Raw genomic sequence first — 19,811 nt, 5'->3', positions numbered from 1 at the left:
CCCTCCACCCCCTGTCTCCCTCTATCTCTGCAGGGGGACACTGAGACTGGCATTTGTGTTCCAGCAGGGAGTAATGTGCGCCCAGCCTCAGCCCATGCTGGGCAGGATGGGTATGATAGAGAGCGGGATGTGACCTGGGCCCCATACCTGCCCTGTCGACACTCTCCTGGTTCACAACACAGGACCTGCTTCCTGCATCAGATCAATCAACAACAAAACAAACAACAAAACACTGAATGTCAAGTTTGTCAAGGATAACCTCTTCGTTCAACTCCCCACTGACAGTCAACTGTCTGAGCTCGTGTTTTTGAATGTGGTTTGTATAATATGACTCTGTTTTTGTCATTTAGTTTCAGCAAAGCAAATAAAAGTCAAAGCATACAGATGTCTGATCTTAATTTGACCCATTTCATCCTAGGAGGAAAATAATCCTTAAACAGGATGATTTGAATAGTTGAAGAAATATTTAGAATTGCCACCAGGGGGCAGCTGGAAGCTGTGTTTGTATACAATGTAGTACCGTACCTACATTGTACACTATATATAAAAAAGTATGTGGACTTAGTGGATTTGGTTATTTTAGCCACACCCGTTGATGACAGGTGTATGAAATCGAGCACACAGCCATGCAATCTCCATATACAAAAACACTGTCAGTAGAATGGCCTCCAGTTAGAGCTGCCCCGGTCAACTGTTATTGTGAAGTGGAAATGTTAAGGAGCAACAAAGGTTCAGCCACAAAGTGGTAGGCCACACAAGCTCACAGAATGGGACCACTGAGTGCTGAAGCGCATAGCGTGTAAAAAAATATCGCTTCTGTCCTCGGTTGCAACACTCACTACCGAGTTCCAAACTGCCTCTGGAAGCCACGTCAGCTCAATAACTGTTTGTCGGGAGCGTCATGAAATGGGTTTCCATGGCCGAGCAGTCGCATACAAGCCTAAGATTACCATACGCAATGCCAAGCATCGGCTGGAGTGGTGTAAAACTTGTCGCTATTTGACTCAGGAGCAGTGGAAACACATTCTCCGGAGTGATGAGTCGCTTCACCATCTGGCAGTCCGAAGGACGAATATGGGTTTGGCAGATGCCAGGAGAACGCTGCCTGACCGAATGTATAGTGCCAACTGTAAAGTTTGGTGGAGGAGGAATAATGGTCTGGGACTGTTTGTCATGGTTCGGGCTAGGCCCCTTAGTTCCAGTGAAGGGAATCTTAACGGTAATCTTGCATATGGTAATACAATGACATTCTAGACGATTCCGTGCTTCCAACTTTGTGGCAAAAGTTTGGGGAAGGCCCTTTCCTGTTTCAGCATGACAGTGCCCCCGTGCACAAAGCGAGGTCCATACAGAAATGGTTTGTAGAGATCGGTTTGGAAGAACTTGACTGGCCTGCACAGAGACCTGACCTCAACCCGATCGAACACTTTTGGGATGAATTGGAACGCCGACTGTGAGCCAGGTCTAATCGCCCAACATCAGTGCCCAACCTCACTAATGCTCTTGGGGCTGAATGGAAGCAAGTCCCCGCAGCAATGCTCAAACATCTAGTGGAAAGCCTTCCCGGAAGAGTGGAGGCTGTTATAGCAGCAAAGGGAGGACCAACTCCATATTAATGGCCATGATTTTGGAATGAGATGTTTGACTAGCAGGTGTCCACATACTTTTGGTCATGCAGTGTACCTTAGACTGCAGTTCCACTGGGCTCTGGTTCAAGTAGCCTATGTAGACTATGTGCAGGTAACCGTGCATCCGGTGTGAATTCTTATGTGAATTATAATAAATGTACATGTTTGTAGGGGGTATATTTATTTTCCATTAGGGAGATTTTTTCTCCTCTCTGCTGGTGAGTATTTTCCTCAGCTCATACAGGAGTAATAATAAAGGCCTAGTTCACTAATTTGGTGATTTTGCTATTTTATTTGTAAAACATTTTTTTATATTGATTTGTTTTATACATTTTTTATCAGGGGAAGCTGCAGCACCGTCATCACCCCTACTTTCCGCGGATATGCCTTCTAATATCGTCCCCTTTTCAGACCCTGTTCATCTCTTCAATAAAAGCTACACAATTACAAATGGGACTGCCACCTGAAAAAAATCCTTTAAAGAAAGAATAAATAATTTGAAAATAACTTTGTGAGCGCACGTCCAACATAAAACGGGATTATAAATAGTACAAGGTACAGTTGGCTAAATGAATTAATCGAACATGCAGACCTAGCAAGCAACAATTAATGCTATGTTGACTGATTCTACCATTGAAAGAGAAAACAAACAAGACATTGAAAATAAACTATGTGCTGAGATTCATGTCAGAGATTTTGAGGTGGAAATTAAAAACGTCATAGGACTTGTAAGTTTGTCCTTGGAGTTCCACCATTGGATCGAAAATGTGTCAATTCATTTAGATCGTCTTTAGCCTACATTAGGCCCACAAGTTTATTGCATTTATTTCAATGTTTTCAAGAAGTAAAACGAATAGTCTGATCATTTACACATCAAAGAAAAGTGTCGCAGCTCAACGAAACCAAAGTCTTTCAAGACATTTTCCCCTCTGGTTGATATTATGATTGGAACAATGTAGTCCTTTTTGAAGACTAAGGGCGATTTATCTATTTGACAAGAATTCAGTACAATATAAATATCATATTTCGTTGTTTACCACGGCAAATTTACTGTGGCAATTTACCAGACACTTTGTATGAATAAAACTAATGTTGGTTTAGCCAATTATTATTTTAGTTGTTTTCTATTTATGTTATCCATTAAATACAACTGTCTTTAAAATAAAAGCGTCTGGTACGGTCATTTCTTATCAAGATCGGGTAAAAATATCCATGGACTGTCCATATTTGAAAGGTGTATCTAAAATCAAGTCAATCAGGGATTGACCCAGCTAACAACAAACGCTCCCACAACTTTAGAGAACGTTCCCTTAAGTGTCTCATTAGGTCATTAACTAAAGTTTTCATAGGAATGTTCCTGTGATGTGAAAGTAATGTTTCCAAGAGACCATTCCCTTAATGTCAAATAGAACTTGGAACGTCGTTAACATGTTCTCAGAACTTAGGATGTGAATGTCCTAGACGTGTTTCATTGGAACGTTGCAAGAACATTCATGTGTCCAGTTTTCTGTGGGGTAGGAGAATATTCTATCAACGTCCCACCAAACATACACAGAACATGGTTGCCATGTTCTCAGAATATAAGGTATTAATGTTCAAGACATGTTTCATGGGAACGTTGCAAGAACATTTCTGTGTATCTGTTGTCAGGACGTCGCCTGATGGTCCCAAGCCCATCAAGGCCCTGATTGGTGAAACACTGATCCATTCACAGCTCTTTTTGTCTGTTGGCAAGGTTAGCTTGCATACAATGCCTTCAGAAAGTATTCACATACCTTGAATTTTTCACATCTTGTTGTGTTACTGCCTGAATTTAAAATGTATTATATTGAGATGTTTTGTCACTGGCCTACACACAATACCCCATAATGTTAAAGTGGAATTATGTTTTTCGAAATGTTTACAAATTAATAAAAAATGTAAAGCTGAAATGCCTTGAATCAATAAGTATTCAACCCCTTTGTTATGGGAAGCCTAAATCAGTTCAGGAGTAAAATATAATAAATTGCATGAACTCTATGTATTTAACATGATTTTTAATGGCTACCTCATTTCTGTACCCCACACATACAGATTATTGTAAGGTCTCTCGGTCGAGCAGTGAATTTCAAACACAAAGACCAGGGAGGTTTTCCAATGCCTCTCAAAGGGCTTATTGCTAGATGAATAAAAATAAAAAGCAGATATTGAATATGCCTTTAATCATGGAGAAGTTATTAATTAAACTTTGGATGGTGTATCAATACACCCAGTCACTACAAAGATACAGGCGTCCTTCCTAACACAGTTGCCAGAGAGGAAGGAAATCACTCAGGGATTTCACCATGAGGCCAATGGTGACTTTAAAACAGACACAGAGTTTAATGACTGATAGGAAAAAACTGAGGATGGGTCAACAACATTGTAGTTACTCCACAATACTAACCTAATTGAAAAGAAGGAAGCCTGTACAGAATGCAAATATTCCTAAACATGCATCCTGTTTGCAACAAGCAACTAACGTAATACTGCAAAAAGGATGGCAAGGCAATTCCAATACAACACATTACTGAGTACCACTCTCTCCATACTTTCAAGCATAGTGGTGGCTGCATCGTGTTATGGGTATGATTTGAATCGTTAAGGACTGGGGAGTTTTTCAGGATAAAAAAAAAGTTCAATGTAATGGAGCTAAGCACAGGCAAAATCCTACAGGATAACCTGGTTCAGTCTGCTTTCCACCAGACACTGGGAGATGAATTTACCTTTCAGCAGGACAATAACCTAAAACTCAAGGCCAAATCTACACTGGAGTTGCTTACCAAAAAGACAGTGAATGTTCCTGAGTGGCCGAGTTAAAGTTTTTACTTGCCTGAAAATGCATGGCAAGAACTGAAAATGGTTGTCTAGCAATGATCAACAACCAACTTGACAGAGCTTGAAGAATTTTGAAAAGAATAATGGGCAAATGTTGCACAATCCAGGTGTGGAAAGCTCTTAGAGATTTACCCCCAAAAGACTTACAGCTGTAATCACTGACAAAGGTGATTCCAAGATGTATTAAATCAAGATATAGTGTTATATTGTTTTTCCACTTTGACATTATAGTATTTTATGTAGTTCATTGACAGAAAATGACAATTAAATCCCACTTTGTAACACAACAAATGTGGAAAAAGCCAAAGGCACTGTATTGTGAAGGCACTGTATTGGACATACCTGACATACCTGATTATATTGTGCATGTTCGTTTATACAGTAATTATTATCAAACATGTACACACCTGGGATTTGAACTCACAACCTCTTGGTTCATGGCATTCAGGTCTTCCTGCTACACCACCATGTCAGTTATCAGTTAATTTGACTATTCTCTCATCATTGATTTTATTTACTTATTTCAACACTTTAAGGGCACTCTGTATAGTTGTTTAATGTTTGTGGGGCATATTAACCTGTTTTAATGTTTGTTATTTGCCAGAAGGGAGTGGGCCAGAATCGAACCCACAGCGACATGTTTGGTCTATATTTGCACAGCCCTGACTGCTAGACCACCCCAGACTACAATTGAACATAATTTTGACCCATTGATTCGTAACCCTCTTTTCGATAATATGTGACCCGATTCAGGAAACTAGGCGTATGTCGCAAGTCACGACTTCACAGGAGAGCTGTTTGAACGTAAAACATTTTTTTTTATCAAAATGCGTTTTTGGCAGAAATGCCTTCTTGAACATGTGAACTTTCATGTGCCTTAATAACAAACTTGTATGCCATCTGTAAATACAAATAAAATTGTTAAATTACGAGCCTTGTTGGATAAGCCACATAAAAAGACAGCAACCTTCCCACTAGCCATGATTGGCTGAGATAATGAGCGGGCTTGACATGCCGAGAGATGAGTTCGGATTGGTCTGCCATGTAGAAGGCTTTGTCTATTTGAGCTGGTCAGTCTGTGTTGGTAATCCTGTCGAACATGGCTTTTTTGCTCTCCACTTTCTGGAGGATCGAGTTTTGAAATCAGTGGAATTAGAGTATGATAGCTAGAGACGAGAAAACACCTATTTCCGGATTACATCTTCAAACTAAGGGCATTTGTGGCGTGGATCCGTGACAGGGAGACGCGTCCATCATGCATGATGATGTATACGGGTAAGATAGTCCAGCTAGCTACATTTTCAGACATTACACATTTCTAATTCTGACAGAAAGTGGTTTCATTTCAAGCTAAAGTGTACTGTTAGTTAGCGTTAGCTGGCTGGCTCCCTAGCTGACGTTACGTGACGTGATGTGTGTGTTATCTTACATGTTGTTTACCTAGCTTAATTGTTTACCTAGGTAGCTAGCTACATGTCTTAAGCTAAAGTGTACAACACCCGTTGAATATGGCCGGTGTCAGTAAACATCTGCAAAAAAGCATAATAAAATTATTGCCATCAGAGCTGGTTTGGCTGTTTTCATGTTATCCAGAGGTTAACAAATTATTGGCCAGAGCATCAATTGTGCGCTCTGAACTCAAGGAGATGGGTGGAGCTAAAGTTTAAGAGGGTGTGAACGATGCTGAATTGGTGTAGACAAAGAAGAGCTCTCTCACAAAACACTAAAATGCCATTTTCTCAAGAGTGAGTTTACAAGTTTATCAACTTTCAAAGCAGAATTACTTTCCCATTGTTCCTCAAATGCAGTATATGATATTCCATTTTGTAGCTCCGAGTCTCGTAAAAAAAACTGAAATTCAACTTCTGCTACATAGGAGCCAAATCCAGGTGGTGAGTCATATATATATACTATAGATAAAGAAAAATCATGGGCTGTTTTTTGTGTCTTTTTGGTTTTAAAATCAGTCGGTCGCTTTCAAGCAGCGTTGCGCTCCGTTCCGTAGGCTACCTCACTATTCTCAATTTCATCTTGTCTTTACATCTGTTATTATAGGACTGTGTGTGCAATTACTTTTGATAGGCTACAGTAAGCTATAGTTTAGTTGTAGCCTAGCATACGGCCACATTTCAGATACACTCGTGTCATAGTGGAGACCAATATCTATGTTGTGTTATTAAGCTATATAAGATGATGGTTGTTGATGTGTATGGATACATTTGAATGTTGCGGTAATAGGACCTATAGGCCTACAGTAGCAGTAGGACATTTATTCATGTTCTGTCTGGTGCTTTTAGCTTTTGAGTGAGTGAGGGATGATGATTTTGATAGCTGGCTATTGTCAGAATGATTTGACTACCCCCACATGGCGAAAAAGAGAACTGCGGATTTTCAGTGAACATATCTGAATCACAAGGCTCATTTGAATGTCCTGATATGCAGGAACATTTTCTGCGACAAAAGAGTGATCAAATTAAGATCCAACATCTGCATGAAGTAGAAAGTCAACATAAATAAAACATATTGTTTGTTACATGAGAGCATTTATTCCTGTCATTCCAGTGGATAGGATACAGTAATTCAAGCAGATTTTATGTGTATTAAAAGAGTAACCTCATGTAAGTGGGTGTGGGTTTGGAGGTATGGGCTGAAAGCAATATATCAAGTTGTTTATGTGTTTTATCTTCAGTTGATGGCTAAGCTGCTTTGCATATACTGTGTATATATATATATATATATATATATATATATATATATATATATATATATATATATATATATATATATATATATATATATATATATATATACACACTCCAGAAGCTGAAAGTGAAAATCTAATAGTCTTTTTGTTTCTCAGTTTCTTAGATATGTATATTCTACATCAGTAACTTTCACAGTCTGTAACTCCCCCTTCTGCATATGCATGTGAACTTTGTATTGTGTCACATCATGGCATAGTAAGTTATATTTATTCCTTCTCTTCAGAAGTCACTGTGCTTGTGGGTATTGCATTGGGTACTATATCTACCCACCCCTATGTGTTCAAATACACAACGTACACATAGACTCATTCTATGTGTGTATGTACTGTACTGTGTTTAGCTATAGTAGGTGTGCTGTAGAGTTAGTGAGAGGGGCCATCGACTTGCAATGAGATGGCATAGGGTTTGGAGAGATGAGAGAGATGTCAAGTGTGTGTGTGTGTGTGTATGTGCACAACAAATATGTATAGACCCAGTTAGAGTGTTGAGAGGTGCTGTCCCACTACAGTGATAGGTGTCAGATGTGCATGTGGAGCTTGGGCAGCTCTGATGAGGAGAGAGCAGGCCGGGGCTCGATGCCTCTGGTCTTCATGAAGCCCAGAAGCTGCTCGGGGATCTCAGCCAGCACGTCTTTGGCCAGCCGGGCCATGCTCAGGACCTGGTTCCCTGACTGGTCCATGTAGTCCCGGAAAGGAACAAACTGTGTGGGAGTTGGGGGATGGATGACAACAGGGACAGGACACACTACTGTAGTAGGGAACTGAACGTATTGAATGTCTGGGAGAATAAACTTCTTGGTCCTACTACTGATCATGAGCATAAAATACACTGAATATAGACTAAAGCAACAAATTCAAGTTTAACTTGGAGAATCTCAGTTGCATTTCCTTGATTCCTCTGCTGCTTCTCAAACCCCCTTGGATGATAAAGTCAGAGGGGAGGGACTGCTGACCTTTTCATCCAATGGCTTTTGAGAAGGAGGCAAGGAGAGAGGATGCGAGGAATCAATGATATGCAATTGAGATACTCACTTGTTGTTTGGCCACAGCCTACCTGCACAATGTCTCTTTCAGCAAAGCGCCCTCTGGAGGACACTCTGACCTCATCTCCATCCAGCTCCTCCATGGCTAGACAGAAACACAACATATGATACGCTTTTCAGAACTAGCACTCTGGGGAACAGTTGAAGTCAAAACATCTACAGATACTAGAAGGAAAATGTTATGTGCTACTAGCAGCTATTTAAAATCGGACTAATCACTGCTAAGCACTGTGGACCCATTTATGCTGTAAGTGCTTTTGAAAAGAAAGGTCATTCTAAAAGGCTTACAGAATTCAGCTGGCTTATAGAAAATCTCATTGAGGACTCATCTCATTGAGTCTGATACTCAGACAACTCAACCCAGGCATAAACAAGTATTCATAACTGCACACAATCCTGCCGCACTACAGTGCACAAACTCTTAGATAGACACATCCACACGAATGCGCGCACACACACACACACACACACACACACACACACACACACACACACACACACACACACACACACACACACACACACACCAAAAGGAAAATAAACCAGACAAGCCTTGAAGCACACATATCAACACACATTTTCAGACATAGCTACTCCTGAAGAGTTTCTCTCCTGAAGTGCCATCAAGCGGTCTGAACTCATGACCTCTGCAATGCCTGACTGACTTCACAGCGTTCGATTGCCTAACCAAGGGGAAAATTCAGCAGAATCGAGCGCAGATGATGCCCAGAGTTACACCTCACTGGGCTGAAACAGAGACTAGCCTCCCTCCCTCCCTCCCTCCCTCCCTCCCTCCCTCCCTCCCTCCCTCCCTCCCTCCCTCCCTCCCTCCCTCCCTCCCTCCCTCCCTCCCTCCCTCCCTCCCTCCCTCCTTAAGGAGTCATTGATCTGAAGAGGGCCAGGATACTTGACACTCTGCAACACTGACTTTCTAAAGGAACACTCAAAGGAGAAAAGCACCTTAAAAATATAATAACAGCTGTGCAGGAGCGACTGTGCTTCTCTATTCTACCTTCAGGGGCGCCACACTCACCGTCAAACTTTGCAGGTCCAACCCCTACGATGATGATGGACATGGGGAGAGCAGCTGCCTGTAGGGAAAGAAAGAGGAATTACAGACAAACAGTAGTAGGCTATGCTTGGTTTGCAGACAGCCCCGATAGTGCACTGTCTGCAGATAAGATGGCCCTGCTGAAGGAGGAACTGTACTGTGTACTCCACTCACGTTGACCACAGCCTCCTTGGTCTGCACCATGTCAGAGATAACTCCGTCTGTGATCATCAACAACACAAAGTACTGAGAGCCATCTGTCACATCCTGTGCAGACCTGAGGGAGCACATGCACGCACACACACACACACATACACACACACAAGAGCAATAACAAGCAGTGTTAGGAGTGTGTGCCTGAGTGAGATTGAGAGTGAGTGAGTTTATATGTGATGGCAAATGTTTACAGCCTCTCACTAGAGAGATACTGTAATTAAGGACCGTTATCCAGTGAGCCATGACACTTTGACCTCTGGCATTACCCAGTTGGCACCTCTCATCTCAGAACGAGAGGAGCGAACAAAAACAAAAGAGAAAAATTACATTTTTTCCAAATCCCCTTCATTCCAATTTCACCAAGTGAGCCACAGGCACTGTGAGGAATAAAATGAACAACAGAGACAGTCGATACATTTCAGGCCCGATGTGTTATTATTTTAGACAAGCTCCAAGACGCGTCTCACAGTTGTTTGTCTGAGTCGGCGATGTTCTCCCTGGAGTGTCCTCCACCTGGTTTTGGCTCCGAGATTACATTCCTAATAAAGTTAAATAAGATGTTCCACCTGGCTGAGTGTAGCATCGATCCCTGTCTGAGACCAGCGCTATGGGGAAGTTATGACCACTATCCCCCCATGACCGAGGGATTTACCGCTCTCCGATATATCTAAAAGCCAGGGGTGTCAGAGACATATAAAGACCTACGGGATGTTAGGCAGGTAACAGTGTAACAGCTGTAAGGGTAGTAGGATGACACAGGGGCTAGTACACATCTCAAAGATCAAAATTGGTTGAAATTGGTTGAAAGAAGTCTTTTCAACATCTTTTCAACCCAAAATATATACAGTACCAGTCAAAAGCTTGGACACACCTACTCATTCAAGGGTTTTTCTTTATTTTTATTATTTTCTACATTGTAGAATAATAGTGAAGACATCAACACTATGAAATAACACATATGGAATGATGTAGTAGCCAAAAAAGTGTTCAACAAATCATAATATATTTTAGATTTTAGATTCTTCAAAGTAGCCACAGTTTTGCACACTCTTTGGCATTATCTCAACCAGCTTCACCTGCAATGCTTGTCCAATGTTCTTGAAGGAGTTCCCACATATGCTGAGCACTTGTTTGCTGCTTTTCCTTTACTCTGCGGTACAATACATCCCAAACCATCTCAATTGGTTTGAGGTCGGGTGATTGTGGAGGCCAGGTCATCTGATGCAGCACTCCATCACTCCCCTTCTTGGTCAAATAGCCCTTACACAGCCTGGAGGTGTGTTGGTTCATTGGCCTATTGAAAAACAAATGATTGTCCCCATTAAGCGCAAATCAGATGGGATGGCGTATCGCTGCAGAATGCTGTGGTAGCCATGCTGGTTAAATCACTGACAGTGTCACCAGCAAAGAAACCCACACCATCACACCTCCTCTTCTATGCTTCATGGTGGGAACCACACATATGGAGATCATCTGTTCACCTACTCTGCGTCTCACAAAAACATGGCAGTTGAAACCAAAAATCTCAAATTTGGACTCATCATACCAAAGGACAGATATCCACCGGTCTAATGTCCATTGCTCATGTTTCTTGGCCCAAGCAAGTCTCTTCTTATTATTGGTGTCCTTTAGTAGTGGTTTCTTTGCAGAAATTCGACCACAAAGGCCTGTCTCCTCTGAACAGTTGATGTTGAGATGTGTCTGTTACTTGAACACTGTGAAGCATTTATTTGGGCTGCAATTTCTGAGGCTGGTAACTCTAATGAACTCTGCAGCAGAGGTAACTATGGGTCTTCCTTTACTGTGGCGGTCCTCGTGAGAGCCAGTTTCATCATAGCGCTTGATGATTTTTGCTACTGCACTTGAAGAAACTTTCAAAGTTCTTGAAATGTTCCAGATTGACTGACCATGTCTTAAAGTAATGATGGACTGTCATTTCTCTTTGCTTATTTGAGCTGTTCTTGCCATAATATGGACTTGGTATTTTACCAAATAGGGCTATCTTCTGTATACCACCCCTACCTTGTCACAACACAACTGATTGGTTCAAACGTATTAAGAATGAAAGATATTCCACAAATTAACAAGGCACACCTGTTAATTGAAATTCATTCCAGGTGACTACCTCATGAAGCTGGTTGAGAGAATGCCAAGATTGTGTAAAGCTGTCATCAAGGCAAAGGGTGGCTGCTTTGAATAATCTGAAATATAAAATATATTTTGGTTTGTTTAGCACTTTTTGGTTACTACATGATTTCATATGTGTTATATCATAGTTTTGATATCTTCACTATTATTCTACAATGTAGAAAAACCCTTGAATGAGTACTGTAGGTGTGTCCAAACTTTTGACTGGTACTGTATTTTCAACTTCTTGTGCTTATAGGGGGGACTGGTTATTATTCTGGTCACTTTACACAGTTGCTAGAATGGCCTTGCAATGCCCTGTTGCCCTGTCCTCTTCCCTTTGCAATCACACGGTGAGTAGCCTGAATGCTAAAACCGTTTTTCAATTTTTTTTCTTAGCCAGAGCTCTCCTGAAATTACAGCCTCCATGATTTGAGTAGCACCAAAAACTTCTAAATAACACTCTGGAGAAGACGACTGCTCTCAGCACACGTAGAAACATGCATACTACTCAGAGCAGAAGCTACAGAAGAACATCAATTGTCCGAAAGACACATTCTCCACATGGTGCTGTTGGCGAGATCCTACAATGAGCCCCAATAGACTCATACTGTATCAACCCTCCTCCAGCCACTCTGGTCCAAGACAATGTAGCACATTATCTATGCAACAGGAGTGTGTGCTCTATGTAAGGTATGAAGCCTGCCTGTACAGGGAATATTTAGAAGAATGAATAATACGTGCGCCAGCCATCTGCTCGTCAGAGGGAGAGCTTCGCTGCCTAGGGGAGAAAGAGCCTGGCAGAGTTAACAGCTTCAAGTACATAGTATAGCCTTGCATCTCAAGGGGCTGTATGTATGTGTACGTTCTAATCTAGTACAGGGGTGTACTACATGATTGGTTACTACAATCATGTAGAGAGAATTTTGCATGTTTAAAGCTTATTTCCTGCAATTCTATATATTTTGTCATGGGTTGCAAATAACATTTAGCAGTTTTCCATGTCTAATGTGTATTCATGTGATATTTGAGTGACAAAAAAAATACAACAATATCTAAGGGCTAAAAAAACAAAATAAAAACGTTAGCTGACATGGGCTAGTTAATCTGGACATTTCTAACAAGTTATAAATAGCTCTCTAAGGTATGCAATGACTAACATGGCAAAAGGAATTGATGATGCACTACCCAATTTCTAAATTGCACCCTGTGCATTCTACTATTACAACTTAAAGCCGGCTTGGCTACCTGCCGCCCATTAGATAGTAGTGTTGCACCTTGCATTCAAATCAAGTCCAATCCTGTATTGTCTACTGAGATCATATTATGAGTATGTAGTGTGTCAGAGGTTTCCAGAGGTCTAGTCCATTGTGGTCTCCTTACCGTGCCACCTGGTTGATGACTGGAGAGAAGTTGGTGGGTCCGTAGAGTTGGACCGTTCTGAGGCTCTGGAAGTACGCCTCCAGCACTCCCTCTATCCCCACACAGTTTGGGTTTTCATTGTCACCACTCTGCATGGGACAGGAGGAGATGCATGTCACCATGAAACAGTTGTCAGCCGTAATGTACTTAAAGACATTCAGTTATCAATAACTTTATGGTAAATCGTTTCACTGGTGATCAAAACCTCAACAATCAACCTACCTTTATACATCCACTCCTTCTACAACAAAGCCCAGGAAAAGTAAGAGCTAAATGTGCAGCGTAATAACAATAAAACGACAAAACTGTGTAAATAATAAATAACAATCTTTTTATAATTAATATGGGACTTCAATATTCAACAGCCACTGGAGAACCAATCAGCCCAGTGTTCACAGTGCTCATGCGTTTGTTGTTTTTTTGTAGTTGTTTGGGAAGTAATGCTGCAGGTCAGAGAGACGGAGAGCTCTGTTGGCTTGACAACAGCAGCCAGTAGAGCGGATCCTGTGATTGGGGGAGGCTCCTCAGAAGGAAGTGAGGACGCTGGGAAGCCCCCCGCATGCCTGGGAGATAAGCCGGCTTCTGAGTGCGCGCGGCCAGCTGTGACCACGGTGATGAGACTCGGCCCCTGCACCACACCCTGGTCCTCACTCAGCAGACAGAACGCTGTCACAGCTGCACTAAGACAATGAGTGGGCACATCTACTGCTGGTGTTTGAGATGTGATGGAGTGACGAGAGAACACTCTGCCATCATACAGACAGACAGACAGCAGACACCCTCAGGGGTGACCTTGAGATGTTCACTTTTGGAAAATGTGTCAGGAAGCAAATCAACTTTTCGGTTTGATGAACAGCAACTTTAAAGCAAGGCATACTTTCTCTGATTGATCATCTATTGTCACAATGTCCTTTTCTTCTGAATCTGAATGATCTGAGATAAATAATTTATTTTAGGCAAATGTTTAAGTGGGGGGAAAGGATATGAAGCCAAACAACGGAAAATTACTTCTATGTGTCTGCCAGTTGATTTGCGTGCTTGTTTACTTTTCTCATCATCAGCACATCTCCTCCTCATGGGGGAGAGATTCCCAGAAGCAGCGCTCCACATCCTCAAGCAGATGATCCCCTTCTCTCTCCCCCTCCCTTCGTGATGGAGGGTTGGATTCAAAAGTCTCAAATCAAACAGGCTGCATCATCACTGTGACAACTACAGAAACACAGCAGGGGGGAGGGAAAGGTGTTCGTTCTTTCTCTCTCTCCCAGTCTTGCTGATTGGGAGAGCTTATCACTAAGCAGGATAAGACACACATTCTTACTCCAGAAACCCATCTTTTGATGAATAACAAACAAACAAAGAGAAAGAAGACTGCCTTCCTTCCGAGGAGTCGATAGCTTCGTTATTGAAGGTACACACTTGCTTTTTTCTTGCACAGCTGTGTGTTTGATATTCAAGTGCTGGGTGAGTCCCAGGCTTCTCTAGCTCTCAGAAGGTTCACCGCAATGCAAGGTTAACCATGAATAGCCGATAACAAGCCTCCCTGCCGACTGGCCTTGTCCACACCAACCAGTAATGTGCAGCATTACACAATATCCTGCTCTAATTCAATGCATTCGGGAAAGTATTCAGACCACTTGACTTTTTACACATTTTGTTAAGTTACAGCCTTATTCTAAAATGTATTAAATATACACGACTGTTCCAAAGTTTGGGGTCAATTAGAAATATTTCTTGTTATTGAAAGAAAAGCAAATTTTTTGTCCATTTAAAATAACATCAAATTGATCAGAAATACAATGTAGTCATTGTTAATGTTGTAAATGACTATTGTAGCTGGAAACTGACAATTTTTGATGGAATATCTACATAGGCGTACAGAGGCCCATTATCAGCAACCATCACTCCTGTGTTCCAATGGCACTTTGTGTTAGCTAATCCAAGTTTATCATTTTAATAATGAATTATAATTGATCATTAGAAAACCCTTTAGCAATTATTTTAGCATAGCTGAAAACTGTTGTCCTAATTAAAGAAGCAATAAAACTGGCCTTCTTTAGACTAGTTGAGTATCTGGAGCATCAGCATTTGTGAGTTCGATTACAGACTCAAAATGGCCAAAAACAAAGAACTTTCTTCTGAAACTCGTCAGTCATTCTTGTCCTGAGAAATGAAGGCTATTCCATACGAGAAATTGCCAAGAAACTGAAGATCTGGTACAACGCTGTGTACTACTCCCTTCACAGAACAGCGCAAACTGGCTCTAACCAGAATAAAAAGAGGAGTGGGAGGCCCCGGTGCACAACTGAGCGAGAGGACAAGTACATTAGAGTGTCTAGTTTGAGAAACAGACGCATCACACGTCCTCAACTGGCAGCTTCATTAAATAGTACCCGCAAAACACCAGTCTCAACGTCAACAGTGAAGAGGCGACTCCGGGAAGCTGGCCTTCTAGACAGAGCTGCAAAGAAAAAGCCATACCTCAGACTGGCCAATATAAAGGAAAGATTAAGATGGACAAAAGAACACAGACACTGGACAGAGGAAGATTGGAAAAAAGTGTTATGGGCAGACGAATCTTAGTTTGAGGTGTTCGGATCACAAAGAAGAACATTCGTGAGATGCAGAAAAAATGAAAAGATGCTAGAGAAGTGCTTGTCAAGCATGGTGGAGGCAATGTGATAGTCTGGGGGTGCTTTGGTGGTGGTAAAGTGGGAGATTTGTACAGGGTAAAAGGGATCTTGAAGAAGGAAGGCTATCACTCCATTTTGCAACACAATGCCATACACTGTGGACAGTGCTTAATTGGAGACAATTTCCTTCTACAACAGGACAATGACCCAAAGCACAGCAACAAACTAAGCAATAACTATTTGGGGAAGAAGCAGTCAGCTGGTATTCTGTCTATAATGGAGTGGCCAGCACAGTCACCGGATCTCAACCCTATTGAGCTGTTGTGGGAGCAGCTTGACCGTATGATACGTAAGAAGTGCACATCAAGCAATCCAACCTGTGGGAGGTGCTTCAGGAAGCATGGGTTGAAATCTCTTCAGATTACCTCAACAAATTGACAACTAGAATGCCAAAGGTCTGCAAGGCTGTAATTGCTGCAAATTGAGGATTCTTTGACAAAAGCAAAGTTTGAAGGACACAATTGTTATTTCAATAAAAAATTATTATTATTTATCACCTTGTCAATGTCTTGACTATATTTCCTATTCATTTTGCAACTCATTTCATGTATTTTTTAATGGAAAACAAGGACATTTCTAAGTGACCCCAAACTTTTGCACAGTTGTGTATATTTTTTCCTCATCAATCTACACACAATACCCCATGATGACAAAGCGAAAACCAGGTTTTTATAATCTTTTTCAAATGTATTTTTAAAAAAGTATTCAGATCATTTGCTATGAGACTCGAAATTGAGCTCAGGTGCATCCTGTTTCCATTGATCATCCTTGAGATGTTTCTACAACTTGAAATGAAATTGATTGGACATGATTTGGAAAAACACAGACCTGTCTATATAAGGTCCCACAGTTGACAGTGCATGTCAGAGCAAAAACAAAGCCATGTGTAACGCGGGTCGTATAAAGGGGACCAAGGCGCGGCGCGTAGAGTGCTCATACTTCTTATTTAATGAAACACTTAACCAACAAAACAACAGCCAACAGTTCCGTCAGGTACACTTGACAAACAAAACGGAAAACAACTACCCACAAAAACCCAGGAAGAAAAACCCCTACTTAAATATGATCTCCAATCAGAGGCAACGAGGACCAGCTGCCTCCAATTGGAGATCAACCCCAAAAACAACAACATAGAAATAGAAAACCTATAACACAAACATTGAAATAGAAAACATATAAAAACACAAAACACCCCCTGTCACGCCCTGACCTACTCTACTATAGAAAATTACATCTTACTAGGGTCAGGACGTGACACCATGAGGTGCGAGGAATTGTCTGTAGCGCTCCGAGACAGGATTGTGTCGAGGCACAGATCTGGGGAAGGGTATCATTCTTAAATGGAAGAAGTTTGTAACCACCAAGTCTCTTCCTAGAGCTGGCTGCCTGGCCAAACTGAGCAATTGGGGGAGAAGGGCCTTGGCCAGGCAGGTGACCAAGAACCTGATGATCACTCTGACAGAGCTCCAGAGTTCCTCTGTAGAGATGGGAGAACCTTCCAGTTGGACAACCATCTCTGCAGCACTCCACTAATCAGGCCTTTATTGTAGAGTGGCCAGATGGAAGCCACTCCTCAGCAAAAGGCACATGACAGCCCGCTTGGAGTTTGCCTGAATGCCAAGTGTCACGTCTGGAGGAAACCTGGCACCATCTCTACATTGAAGCATGGTGGTGGCAGCATCATGTTGTGGGGATGTTTTTCAGCGGCAGAGACTGGGAGACTAGTCAGGATCGAGGGAAAGAGGAACGGAGCACAGAGAGATCCTTGATGAAAACCTGCTCCAGAGCGCTCAGGACCTCAGACTGGGCCGAAGGTTCATCTTCCAACAGGACAATGGCCCTAAGCACACAGCCAAGACAATGCAGGAGTGGCTTCGGGACAAGTCTCTGAATGTCCTTGAGTGGCCCAGTCAGAGCCTGGATTTGAATCCGATCGAACATCTCTGGAGAGACCTGAAAATAGCTTTTTGACACTCCCCATCCAACCTGACAGAGCTTGAGAGGATCTGCAGAGAAGAATGTGAGAAACTCCCCAAATACAGGGGTGCCAAGCTTGTAGCGTCATACTCAAGAAGACTAGAGGCTGTAATCGCTGCCAAAGGTGTTTAAACAAAGTACTGATTAGTCTGAATACTTACATAAATGAGATACTTAATTATTTTTTTTCATTTAGCAAACATAAAAAAAACAGTTTTTACTTTGTCATTATGGGGTATTGTGTGTAGATTGATGAGGGGAAAAAACAATTTAATCAATTTTAGAATAAGGCTGTAACGTAACAAAATGTGGAAAAAGTCACGGGGTCCAAATAAGTTCTGAATGCACTGTATATCTGTAGGCCTACTTCACAAGCATTGAAGCTGAAGGCCCTACTCAAAACCGCTCACAAAGTTATAGCATAACTTCTTTTAAAGGTTGCCTATTAAGTGAACATTTAAGTGATAATGCCGGTGAAGATGTGACTGAGGATATTGGCACCATTGTTAGGCCAGAAATGAAGTGGAGGTTGTAAGTTCAATTGCAGATTGCTATGGCAAACAAAAACGGCTGCTATGGAGGCTTTCTCCCCGTAACTAACAAACATAAAATACCATAAATACACAACCACATATTTAGCCATGGAGCATGTTCTGATTGGCCAGTGACGGGCCAGTGAGGGGTCAGGCCTCGACACATCTACAATGCATTGATGTTGAACCAGCCTAGGGCTTGGGTTTTGAAAATAAGAAATGGAAAACAAGCAATTGTTACAGTAAAATAACTTATAAATACGAGTTTCACCGGTATTCACTGAGGTTCTCATCTCTCGATTTCATGATGAGCATGGACACATGTAGCCAACATCATGGAGGGGGTTTCCCAAAACGGGAGCTGCAAGGCTAAAAATATGTAGCCCTGCCTACAATACAGAGATAAAAATCGAATGTCAGCTCACTGTTTTGCTCCTCTCAAACTTGATCTTTTAATAAAGCTTTGATGATTTAGTATTTCTCACGAGCCAAACCCTTGGTCTCACGAGCCAAACCCTTTATTGCATTGGGTAAGACAAAAAAAGGCCTAATTGAAGACTAGGGGAGGCTGTCTTTGGTTTTTAATCGGAAAAAAACAATTGTTTTTTAAATGTTTCTAAATACTAAGTATACAGGCACCAAAAGCTCATTACTCTTGTTCCATGTGCATATGGGCAGTGTGTGTCTTCTATCCAATACTACCAATTATATGCATATCCTAGCTTCTGAGCCTGAGTAACAGGCAGTTTACTTTGGGCACCTCAGTCATCCAAACTTCCTGTTGTAGAGAATCCAGGGACACAACTTTCACTGGGGACAGGGGGGGACATGTTCCCACATTCTGAAATTGCATTTTTATCTCCCCCAGTTTTATCATTGTAATGTTATACAAAACGAGGAAATGGTGTGATAAACACTCCAAACAGGTAGGCTGTTTGGAGTGTTTATCTGACATAATTATGTCCCCCCCACTTCTAAAACCAAAGTTGCGCCCCTGAGAGAAATATATTTTCAATAACCATCTAAACCCCTATGAAATATATTTTCAAAAATGAAAAGTATTGTATTTTCAGCTGTTTGAAACTGGTGTACAAAACCGAAAGAAAAAGACACAAAAACGAAACATGAACAGAAAGCATAGAAATAGCGCACATAAAACAGACCTACAGTACTCCTTCTTAGACTTGCTTTCAAAGAGAATTACAGATCTATAATTTACTTTATATGTGAATTTAGTTGTGTCGCTCAAAAAGTTACATATTGAAGCTTTAAATATCCCTACCAGCACTGCCTGAAATGAGCACTTTGGATCATGTTTTTAAGGACACACCTCAAATATTTCCATCCCTCCCATCTGAGAGCAAGCGAGCTGACATAAGACAGGTAAATTACCAATCCTTGCGCAACAGTTTAAAAATAGCAGAGTTTGTGTTGGAAAGGGTTAACACTGAAGACAAAAAACATCCAATCAGAAATTTTCTTTGGTGGTCTTTCAGGCCCTCAG

General features: G+C 41.5%; 1 protein-coding gene across 3 annotated transcripts in view; it reads right to left on the bottom strand.

The window, feature by feature from the left end:
- Window positions 1-7,304: 7,304 nt before the first annotated feature.
- The window catches only part of LOC115169011 (copine-9), a 108,342-nt gene continuing 95,835 nt past the window's right edge, over window positions 7,305-19,811 (bottom strand). For all 3 annotated transcript variants that reach the window (XM_029724612.1, XM_029724613.1, XM_029724614.1), the window contains 5 exons: window positions 13,069-13,196; window positions 9,517-9,619; window positions 9,325-9,382; window positions 8,303-8,376; window positions 7,305-7,949 (listed from right to left, as the gene is read on the bottom strand). In XM_029724612.1, the coding sequence (XP_029580472.1) occupies window positions 7,767-7,949; window positions 8,303-8,376; window positions 9,325-9,382; window positions 9,517-9,619; window positions 13,069-13,196 (546 nt within the window). In that variant the 3' untranslated portion in view covers window positions 7,305-7,766. The remainder of the gene's footprint in view (window positions 7,950-8,302; window positions 8,377-9,324; window positions 9,383-9,516; window positions 9,620-13,068; window positions 13,197-19,811) is intronic.

The sequence above is a fragment of the Salmo trutta genome, chromosome 30 (genome assembly GCF_901001165.1).
Source record: "Salmo trutta chromosome 30, fSalTru1.1, whole genome shotgun sequence".
In the NCBI taxonomy this organism is placed as follows: Eukaryota; Metazoa; Chordata; class Actinopteri; order Salmoniformes; family Salmonidae; genus Salmo; species Salmo trutta.
This window is presented reverse-complemented; position numbering and strand designations above follow the sequence as displayed.